Below are 11,539 nucleotides of genomic sequence, written 5' to 3'. Positions count from 1 at the left end.
CCACTCCTTAGTTTCCCTGGCTGTGTGTTTCGGGTCGTTGTCATGCTGGAAGACCCAGCCACGACCCATCTTCAATGCTCTTACTGAGGGAAGGAGGTTGTTGGCCAAGATCTCGCGATACATGGCCCCATCCATCCTCCCCTCAATACGGTGCAGTCGTCCTGTCCCCTTTGCAGAAAAGCATCCCCAAAGAATGATGTTTCCACCTCCATGCTTCATGGTTGGGATGGTGTTCTTGGGGTTGTACTCATCCTTCATCTTCCTCCAAACACGGCGAGTGGAGTTTAGACCAAAAAGCTCTATTTTTGTCTCATCAGACCACATGACCTTCTCCCATTCCTCCTCTGGATCATCCAGATGGTCATTGGCAAACTTCAGACGGGCCTGGACATGTGTTGGCTTGAGCAGGGGGACCTTGCATGCGCTGCAGGATTTTAATCCATGACGGTGTAGTGTGTTACTAATGGTTTTCTTTGAGACTGTGGTCCCAGCTCTCTTCAGGTCATTGACCAGGTCCTGACGTTTAGTTCTAGGCTGATCCCTCACCTTCCTCATGATCATTGATGCCCCATGAGGTGAGATCTTGCATGAAGCCCCAGACCGAGGGTGATGGACCGTCATCTTGAACTTCTTCCATTTTCTAATAATTGCGCCAACAGTTGTTGCCTTCTCACCAAGCTGCTTGCCTATTGTCCTGTAGCCCATCCCAGCCTTGTGCAGGTCTACAATTTGATCCTTGATGTCCTTACACAGTCTCTGGTCTTGGCCATTGTGGAGAGGTTGGAGTCTGTTTGATTGAGTGTGTGGACAGGTGTCTTTTATTCAGGTAACGAGTTCAAACAGGTGCAGTTAATACAGGTAATGAGTGGAGAACAGAATGGCTTCTTAAAGAAAAACTAACAGGTCTGTGAGAGCCGGAATTCTTACTGGTTGGTAGGTGATCAAATACTTATGTCATGCAATAAAATGCAAATTAATTACTTAAAAATCATACAATGTGATTTTCTGGATCTTTGTTTTAGATTCAATCTCTCACAGTTGAAATGTACCTATGATACAAATGACAGTCCTCTAAATGCTTTGTAAGTAGGAAACACTGACGAATTTGCAGGTTATCAAATACTTGTTCTCCCCACTGTACGTACAACGAACACAATTGCATATTATTGATAGCGTGACGAGATCCTGAGCCCCATTGTCGTACCATTCATCCTCTCCCATCACCTCATGTTTCAGCATGATAATGCTCAGCTCCATGTCGCAAGGATCTGTTCACAATTCCTGGAAGCTGAAAATGTCCCAGTTCTTCCATGGCCTGCGTACTCACCAGACATGTCACCCATTGAGCATGTTTGGGATGCTCTGGATCAATGTGTACGACAGCGTGTTCCAGTTCTCTGTAATATCCAGTAACTTCACACAGCCATTGAAGAGGAGTGGGACAACATTCCACAGGCCACAAACAGCCTGATCAACTCTGTGAAGGAGATGTGTCATGCTGCATGAGGCGAATGGTCCCACCAGATTCTGACAGGTTCTCTGATCCACATACTTTTTAATTTGTATTTTTAAGATATCTGTTACCAAAAGATGCATGTCTGTATTCCCAGTCATGTCTGTACCCCTCTGTCTCGATCTGTTACTGATCAGGAGACTGCTCGTCTGTGTATCGATCTGTTACTGATCAGGGAGACTGCTCGTCTGTGTATCGATCTGTTACTGATCAGGAGACTGCTCGTCTGTATCGATCTGTTACTGATCAGGAGACTGCTCGTCTGTGTATCGATCTGTTACTGATCAGGAGACTGCTCGTCTCTGTATCGATCTGTTACTGATCAGGAGACTGCTCGTCTCTGTATCGATCTGTTACTGATGAGGGAGGCAGCTCGTCTCTGTATCGATCTTTTACTGATCAGGTAGACAGCTCGTTACTGATCAGGAGACAGCTCGTCCCTGTATCGATCTGTTACTGATGAGGGAGACAGCTCGTTACTGATCAGGTAGACAGCTCGTCCCTGTCTCTACTAGCTTTCTGGATTCATGTGCTGCACAGAGCTTTGCACCGCATCCTAAATGGAACCCTATTCCCTATGTAGTACACTACTTTAGACCAGAGCCCTATTCCTATATAGTGCACTACTTTAGACCAGAGCCCTATTCCCTATATTGTGCACTACTTTAGACCAGAGCCCTATTCCCTATGTAGTACACTACTTTAGACCAGAGCCCTATTCCCTATGTAGTACACTACTTTAGACCAGAGCCCTATTCCCTATGTAGTACACTACTTTAGACCAGACCCCTATACCCTATATAGTGCACTATTTTAGACCAGTGCCCTATTCCCTATGTAGTACACTACTTTAGACCAGACCCCTATACCCTATATAGTGCACTATTTTAGACCAGAGCCCTCATAGGGGGGACGTACACTTAGTCTTATTTGGTTTTAATTCACACGTTAAGGCACTGCATTCTCTCTCCCTGATGAGGAATGCTCTGGTCGTGGGTCACAGAGGAGTAGAGAAGATATTTAGAGAGAGGCTGTCATGCACACACCACATATCCCAAGCCACGCAGTACATAGTCACACACAGTAGGCTCTTACTGGCAACTGACAGGGGTAAATCAAGGAGAACCAAGTAGGACACCCCATACCAGTCCCTCCTTGCACCTACTCCACTTACTGCTGCCCTGCACCTACTCCACTTACTGCTGCCCTGCACCTACTCCACTTACTGGTGCCCTGCACCTACTCCACTTACTGCTGCCCTGCACCTACTCCACTTACTGCTGCCCTCCACTTACTGCTGCCCTGCACCTACTCCACTTACTGCTGCCCTGCACCTACTCTACTTACTGCTGCCCTGCACCTACTCTACTTACTGCTGCCCTGCACCTACTCTACTTACTGCTGCCCTGCAAGTACCTACTGCTGCCCTGCACCTACTCCACTTACTGGTGCCCTGCAAGCATCAACGGCTGCCCTGCACCTACTCTACTTACTGCTGCCCTGCAAGTACCTACTGCTGCCCTGCACCTACTCTACTTACTGCTGCCCTGCACCTACTCCACTTACTGCTGCCCTGCACCTACTCTACTTACTGCTGCCCTGCACCTACTCTACTTACTGCTGCCCTGCACCTACTCTACTTACTGCTGCCCTGCAAGTACCTACTGCTGCCCTGCACCTACTCCACTTACTGGTGCCCTGCAAGCATCAACGGCTGCCCTGCACCTACTCTACTTACTGCTGCCCTGCAAGTACCTACTGCTGCCCTGCACCTACTCTACTTACTGCTGCCCTGCACCTACTCCACTTACTGCTGCCCTGCACCTACTCTACTTACTGCTGCCCTGCAAGTACATACTGCTGCCCTGCACCTACTCTACTTACTGCTGCCCTGCAAGTACCTACTGCTGCCCTGCACCTACTCCACTTACTGCTGCCCTGCACCTACTCCACTTACTGCTGCCCTGCACCTACTCCACTTACTGCTGCCCTGCACCTACTCCACTTACTGCTGCCCTGCACCTACTCCACTTACTGCTGCCCTGCACCTACTCCACTTACTGCTGCCCTGCACCTACTCCACTTACTGCTGCCCTGCACCTACTCCACTTACTGCTGCCCTGCACCTACTCCACTTACTGCTGCCCTGCACCTACTCTACTTACTGCTGCCCTGCACCTACTCCACTTACTGCTGCCCTGCACCTACTCCACTTACGTCTGCCCTGCACCTACTACACTTACTGCTGCCCTGCACCTACTCCACTTACTGCTGCCCTGCACCTACTCCACTTACTGCTGCCCTGCAAGCATCTACTGCTGCCCTGCAAGCATCTACTGCTGCCCTGCAAGCATCAACGGCTGCCCTGCAAGCATCAATGGCTGCCCTGCAAGCATCTACTGCTGCCCTGCAAGTACCTACTGCTGCCCTGCAAGTACCTACTGCTGCCCTGCAAGTACCTACTGCTGCCCTGCAAGTACCTACTGCTGCCCTGCAAGTACCTACTGCTGCCCTGCAAGTACCTACTGCTGCCCTGCAAGTACCTACTGCTGCCCTGCAAGCATCTACTGCTGCCCTGCAAGCATCTACTGCTGCCTTGCAAGCACCTACTGCGGCCTTGCAAGCACCTACTGCGGCCTTGCAAGCACCTACTGCGGCCTTGCAAGCACCTACTGCGGCCCTGCAAGCATCTACTGCGGCCTTGCAAGCACCTACTGCGGCCCTGCAAGCACCTACTGCGGCCCTGCAAGCACCTACTGCGGCCCTGCAAGCACCTACTGCGGCCCTGCCAAGTACCTACTGGCGGCCCTGCCAAGTACCTACGGCGGGCCTGCCAAGTATCAACGGCTGCCGTGCACCTACTCTACTTACTGCTGCCCTGCACCTACTCTACCTACTGCTGCCCTGCAAGTACCTACTGCTGCCCTGCACCTACTCTACTTACTGCTGCCCTGCACCTACTCTACTTACTGCTGCTCTGCACCTACTCTACCTAATCAAATCAAATCAAATTTTATTTGTCACATACACATGGTTAGCAGATGTTAATGCGAGTGTAGCGAAATGCTTGTGCTTCTAGTTCCGACAATGCAGTAATAACGAGCAAGTAATCTAACTAACAATTCAAAAAAAAAACTACTGTCATACACAGTGTAAGGGGATAAAGAATATGTACATAAGGATATATGAATGAGTGATGGTACAGAGCAGCATAGGCAAGATACAGTAGATGATATCGAGTACAGTATATACATATGAGATAAGTATGTAAACCAAGTGGCATAGTTAAAGTGGCTAGTGATACATGTATTACATAAGGATGCAGTCGATGATATAGAGTACAGTATCAACGTATGCATATGAGATGAACAATGTAGGGTTATATAAGGTAGCATTGTTTAAAGTGGCTAGTGATATATTTACATCATTTCCCATCAATTCCCATGATTAAAGTGGCTGGAGTAGAGTCAGTGTCATTGACAGTGTGTTGGCAGTAGCCACTCAATGTTAGTGGTGGCTGTTTAACAGTCTGATGGCCTTGAGATAGAAGCTGTTTTTCAGTCTCTCGGTCCCAGCTTTGATGCACCTGTACTGACCTCGCCTTCTGGATGGCAGCGGGGTGAACAGGCAGTGGCTCGGGTGGTTGATGTCCTTGATGATCTTTATGGCCTTCCTGTAGCATCGGGTGGTGTAGGTGTCCTGGAGGGCAGGTAGTTTGCCCCGGTGATGCGTTGTGCAGACCTCACTACCCTCTGGAGAGCCTTACGGTTGAGGGCGGTGCAGTTGCCATACCAGGCGGTGATACAGCCCGCCAGGATGCTCTCGATTGTGCATCTGTAGAAGTTTATGAGTGCTTTTGGTGACAAGCCGAATTTCTTCAGCCTCCTGAGGTTGAAGAGGCGCTGCTGCGCCTTCCTCACGATGCTGTCTGTGTGAGTGGACCAATTCAGTTTGTCTGTGATGTGTATGCCGAGGAACTTAAAACTTGCTACCCTCTCCACTACTGTTCCATCGATGTGGATGGGGGGTGTTCCCTCTGCTGTTTCCTGAAGTCCACAATCATCTCCTTAGTTATGTTGACGTTGAGTGTGAGGTTATTTTCCTGACACCACACTCCGAGGGCCCTCACCTCCTCCCTGTAGGCCGTCTCGTCGTTGTTGGTAATCAAGCCTACCACTGTTGTGTCGTCCGCAAACTTGATGATTGAGTTGGAGGCGTGCATGGCCACGCAGTCGTGGGTGAACAGGGAGTACAGGAGAGGGCTCAGAACGCACCCTTGTGGGGCCCCAGTGTTGAGGATCAGCGGGGAGGAGATGTTGTTGCCTACCCTCACCACCTGGGGGCGGCCCGTCAGGAAGTCCAGTACCCAGTTGCACAGGGCGGGGTCGAGACCCAGGGTCTCGAGCTTGATGACGAGCTTGGAGGGTACTATGGTGTTGAATGCCGAGCTGTAGTCGATGAACAGCATTCTCACATAGGTATTCCTCTTGTCCAGATGGGTTAGGGCACTGTGCAGTGTGGTTGAGATTGCATCGTCTGTGGACCTATTTGGGCGGTAAGCAAATTGGAGTGGGTCAAGGGTGTCAGGTAGGGTGGAGGTGATATGGTCCTTGACTAGTCTCTCAAAGCACTTCATGATGACGGATGTGAGTGCTACAGGGCGGTAGTCGTTTAGCTCAGTTACCTTAGCTTTCTTGGGAACAGGAACAATGGTGGCCCTCTTGAAGCATGTGGGAACAGCAGACTGGTGTAGGGATTGATTGAATATGTCCGTAAACACACCGGCCAGCTGGTCTGCGCATGCTCTGAGGGCGCGGCTGGGGATGCCGTCTGGGCCTGCAGCCTTGCGAGGGTTAACACGTTTAAATGTCTTACTCACTTCGGCTGCAGTGAAGGAGAGACCGCATGTTTCCGTTGCAGGCCGTGTCAGTGGCACTGTATTGTCCTCAAAGCGGGCAAAAAGTTATTTAGTCTGCCTGGGAGCAAGACATCCTGGTCCGTGACTGGGCTGGGTTTCTTCCTGTAGTCCGTGATTGACTGTAGACCCTGCCACATACCTCTTGTGTCTGAGCCGTTGAATTGAGATTCTACTTTGTCTCTGTACTGGCGCTTAGCTTGTTTGATAGCCTTGCGGAGGGAATAGCTGCACTGTTTGTATTCAGTCATGTTACCAGACACCTTGCCCTGATTAAAAGCAGTGGTTCGTGCCTTCAGTTTCACACGAATGCTGCCATCAATCCACGGTTTCTGGTTAGGGAATGTTTTAATCGTTGCTATGGGAACGACATCTTCAACGCACGTTCTAATGAACTCGCACACCGTATCAGCGTATTCGTCAATGTTGTTGTCTGACGCAATACGAAACATCTCCCAGTCCACGTGATGGAAGCAGTCTTGGAGTGTGGAGTCAGCTTGGTCGGACCAGCGTTGGACAGACCTCAGCGTGGGAGCTTCTTGTTTTAGTTTCTGTCTGTAGGCAGGGATCAACAAAATGGAGTCGTGGTCAGCTTTTCCGAAAGGGGGCGGGGCAGGGCCTTATATGCGTCGCGGAAGTTAGAGTAACAATGATCCAGGGTCTTTCCACCCCTGGTTGCGCAATCGATATGCTGATAAAATTTAGGAGTCTTGTTTTCAGATTAGCCTTGTTAAAATCCCCAGCTACAATGAATGCAGCCTCCGGATAAATCGTTTCCAGTTTGCAGAGAGTTAAATAAAGTTCGTTCAGAGCCATCGATGTGTCTGCTTGGGGGATATATACGGCTGTGATTATAATCGAAGAGAATTCTCTTGGTAGATAATGCGGTCTACATTTGATTGTGAGGAATTCTAAATCAGGTGAACAGAAGGATTTGAGTTCCTGTATGTTTCTTTCATCACACCATGTCACGTTAGTCATAAGGCATACGCCCCCGCCCCTCTTCTTACCAGAAAGATGTTTGTCTCTGTCGGCGCGATGCGTGGAGAAACCCGTTGGCTGCACCGCTCGGATTGCGTCTCTCCAGTTAGCCATGTTTCCGTGAAGCAGAGAACGTTACAGTCTCTGATGTCCTCTGGAATGCTACCCTTGCTCGGATTTCATCAACCTTGTTGTCAAGAGACTGGACATTGGCAAGAAGAATGCTAGGGAGTGGTGCACGATGTGCCCGTCTCCGGAGTCTGACCAGAAGACCGCTTCGTTTCCCTCTTTTTCTGAGTCGTTTTTTTTTTTTGGTCGCTGCATGTGATCCACTCGGTTACACTGGTTGTAAGGCAGAACACAGGATCCGCATCGCGAAAAACATATTCTTGGTCGTACTGATGGTGAGTTGACGCTGATCTTATATTCAGTAGTTCTTCTCGGCTGTATGTAAAGAAACCTAAGATGACCTGGGGTACTAGTGTAAGAAATAACACGTAAAAAACAAAAAACTGCATAGTTTCCTAGAACGCGAAGCGAGGCGGCCATCTCTGTCGGCGCCGGAAGTACATATACTGCTGCCCTGCACCTACTCTACTTACTGCGGCCCTGCAAGTACCTACTGCTGCCCTGCACCTACTCTACTTACTGCTGCCCTGCACCTACTCTACCTACTGCTGCCCTGCACCTACTCTACTTACTGCGGCCCTGCAAGTACCTACTGCTGCCCTGCACCTACTCTACTTACTGCTGCCCTGCACCTACTCTACTTACTGCTGCCCTGCACCTACTCTACCTACTGCTGCCCTGCACCTACTCTACCTACTGCGGCCCTGCAAGTACCTACTGCTGCCCTGCACCTACTCTACTTACTGCTGCCCTGCACCTACTCTACTTACTGCTGCCCTGCACCTACTCTACTTACTGCTGCCCTGCACCTACTCTACCTACTGCTGCCCTGCACCTACTCTACTTACTGCTGCCCTGCAAGTATCTACTGCTGCCCTGCAAGTACCTACTGCTGCCCTGCACCTACTCTACTTACTGCTGCCCTGCAAGTATCTACTGCTGCCCTGCAAGTACCTACTGCTGCCCTGCACCTACTCTACTTACTGCTGCCCTGCAAGTACCTACTGCTGCCCTGCACCTACTCTACTTACTGCTGCGCTGCAAGTACCTACTGCTGCCCTGCACCTACTCTACTTACTGCTGCGCTGCAAGTACCTACTGCTGCCCTACCCTGGATGGTTAAAGCCTGATTTCTACATTACACAAACGCGTGTTTGCCTTCTGCGAAATGGCAATCCTGCATAGTTGCATCATTTTACACGTTTTGGGGCATCACACAGTTGCGTGCTTTTGCTACGCAAATATGCAAAACGGTCATTTTGCGTAGCTACCTGGGTTCTGGTGTTGCGTACTGGCTTGGGATATGAATTAGGTTGAACTCTTTATGTAAACCTGCTGCTCTCTCTGCTGCCACAGGAAGATGCCTGTTCAGCAGGGTGAAGCATTTTCATGTCCAGCCTTAACTTCTCTCTGGTTCCATGGCCAGTGGATGTCCTCTGCTTTCCTCCAGGGTTGCTTGTGCTGGATGTCCTGAGTGACTGAGTGAACATGAGGACATACAAGGAGAGAGAGAATTTCCTAGAAAGTCTCTCTCATTCTGCCCGGACCTATACAGTCATTTGTCTGGACTGTTAGTGGGATGGCGTGATATTACTTCAGAAGGTGTGAACAGAGAGCAAGAGAGAAGTAGAATCTTCTAGCTAACTAAGACTGTATGTCTGTCCCTGTATGAGCTGACATGTAGAGAGAGAGGGGGGGAGAGAGAGAGAGAATATTCTAGCTAACCGAAACGCTGTCTCCCTGTAGAGAGAGAGAGAATATTCTAGCTAACCGAGACACTCTCCCTGTAGGAGCTGACCTGTAGAGAGAGAGAGAATATTATAGCTAACCGACACTCTCTCTCTGTAGGAGCTGACCTGTCGAGAGGAGCTGCTAACCCTGCTGCTGTCTCTACTGCCACTGGTCTGGAAGATACCTGTTCAGGAGGAGAAGGCCCCAGGTAGGTCCTCCACACTACACACCTTCATCACTAACACACACCGCCTTCACAGTGTACACCTGCTACCTGTAAAACACCAGGTAGGTCCTCCACACTACACACCATCACTAACACACACCGCCTTCACAGTGTACACCTGCTACCTGTAAAACACCAGGTAGGTCCTCCACACTACACACCTTCATCACTAACACAGGTAAAACCAACCTAACTACCTAAACTACTGGTGACTTCCTCTACCATGTTTCCTAACACACATATCTATACAACTGTAACAAAACTACTGGTGACTTCCTCTACCATGTGTCCTAACACACATATCTATACAACTGTAACAAAACTACTGGTGACTTCCTCTACCATGTGTCCTAACACACACATCTATACAACTGTAACAAAACTACTGGTGACTTCCTCTACCATGTGTCCTAACACACACATCTATACAACTGTAACAAAACTACTGGTTACTTGGTCTGCCGTGTGTCCTAACACACACATCTATACAACTGTAACAAAACTACTGGTGACTTCGTCTGCCGTGTGTCCTAACACAACCCAGGAGTGGATGGATTGATGGATATTGTAGCTGTAAACATTGACGTATTCTAGTTTGAGAGCAGTGAGTTATATAGAACAACAGTTATACAACCCAACAGTGAGTGGTTGGATGGATGGATGGTTGGAGCTGTGGTTGCCTACTGGAGCTGTGGATGGATGGATGGATGGTTGTCTACTGGAGCTGTGGATGGATGGATGCCTACTGGAGCTGATAATGGATGGATGGTTGGATAGATGGTTGTCTACTGGAGCTATGGATGGATGGATGGTTGCCTACTGGAGCTGTGGATGGATGGTTTCCTAATAGAGCTGTGGATGGATGGATGGTTGCCTACTGGATGGATGGTTGCCTACTGGAGCTATGGATGGATGGTTGCCTACTGGTGCTGTGGATGGATGGATGGATGGTTGCCTACTGGAGCTGTGGATGGATGGATGGTTGCCTACTGGAGCTGTGGATGGATGGATGGTTGCCTACTGGAGCTGTGGATGGATGGATGGATGGTTGCCTACTGGAGCTGTGGATGGATGGATGGATGGTTGCCTACTGGTGCTGTGGATGGATGGATGGATGGTTGCCTACTGGAGCTGTGGATGGATGGATGGTTGCCTACTGGAGCTGTGGATGGATGGATGGTTGCCTACTGGAGCTGTGGATGGATGGATGGATGGTTGCCTACTGGAGCTGTGGATGGATGGATGGATGGTTGCCTACTGGAGCTGTGGATGGATGGATGGTTGCCTACTGGAGCTGTGGATGGATGGTTGCCTACTGGAGCTATGGATGGATGGTTGCCTACTGGAGCTATGGATGGATGGATGCCTACTGGAGCTATGGATGGATGGATGCCTACTGGAGCTATGGATGGATGGATGCCTACTGGAGCTATGGATGGATGGATGCCTACTGGAGCTATGGATGGATGGATGCCTACTGGAGCTATGGATGGATAGATGGATGCCTACTGGAGCTGTGGATGGATAGATGGATGCCTACTGGAGCTGTGGATGGATGGTTGACTACTGGAGCTGTGGATGGATGGATGCCTACTGGAGCTGTGGATGGATGGATGCCTACTGGAGCTGATAATTGATGGATGGATGGATAGATGGATGCCTACTGGAGCTGTGGATGGATAGATGAATGGTTGTCTACTGGAGCTGTGGATGGATGGATGGTTGCCTACTGGAGCTGTGGATGGATGGTTTCCTAATAGAGCTGTGGATGGATGGATGGTTGCCTACTGGATGGATGGATGGTTGCCTACTGGAGCTATGGATGGATGGTTGCCTACTGGTGCTGTGGATGGATGGATGGTTGCCTACTGGAGCTGTGGATGGATGGATGGTTGCCTACTGGAGCTGTGGATGGATGGATGGATGGATGGTTGCCTACTGGAGCTGTGGATGGATGGATGGTTGCCTACTGGAGCTGTGGATGGATGGATGGTTGCCTACTGGAGCTGTGGATGGGTGGATGGTTGCCTACTGGAGCTGTGGA

The 11,539-nt window shown here is 49.8% G+C and overlaps 1 protein-coding gene across 1 annotated transcript in view; it reads left to right on the top strand.

The window, feature by feature from the left end:
* LOC112237442 (lysosomal-trafficking regulator-like) overlaps positions 1-11,539 on the top strand; it is a gene marked incomplete at its 5' end in the record, with an annotated part of 134,499 nt that overhangs the window by 12,493 nt on the left and 110,467 nt on the right. Inside the window, 1 exon segment of the mRNA XM_042305698.1 lies at positions 9,387-9,477. Within this exon segment, the coding sequence (XP_042161632.1) occupies positions 9,387-9,477 (91 nt within the window).

Source organism: Oncorhynchus tshawytscha, linkage group LG24 (assembly GCF_018296145.1).
Source record: "Oncorhynchus tshawytscha isolate Ot180627B linkage group LG24, Otsh_v2.0, whole genome shotgun sequence".
Lineage (NCBI taxonomy): Eukaryota > Metazoa > Chordata > Actinopteri > Salmoniformes > Salmonidae > Oncorhynchus > Oncorhynchus tshawytscha.
This window is presented reverse-complemented; position numbering and strand designations above follow the sequence as displayed.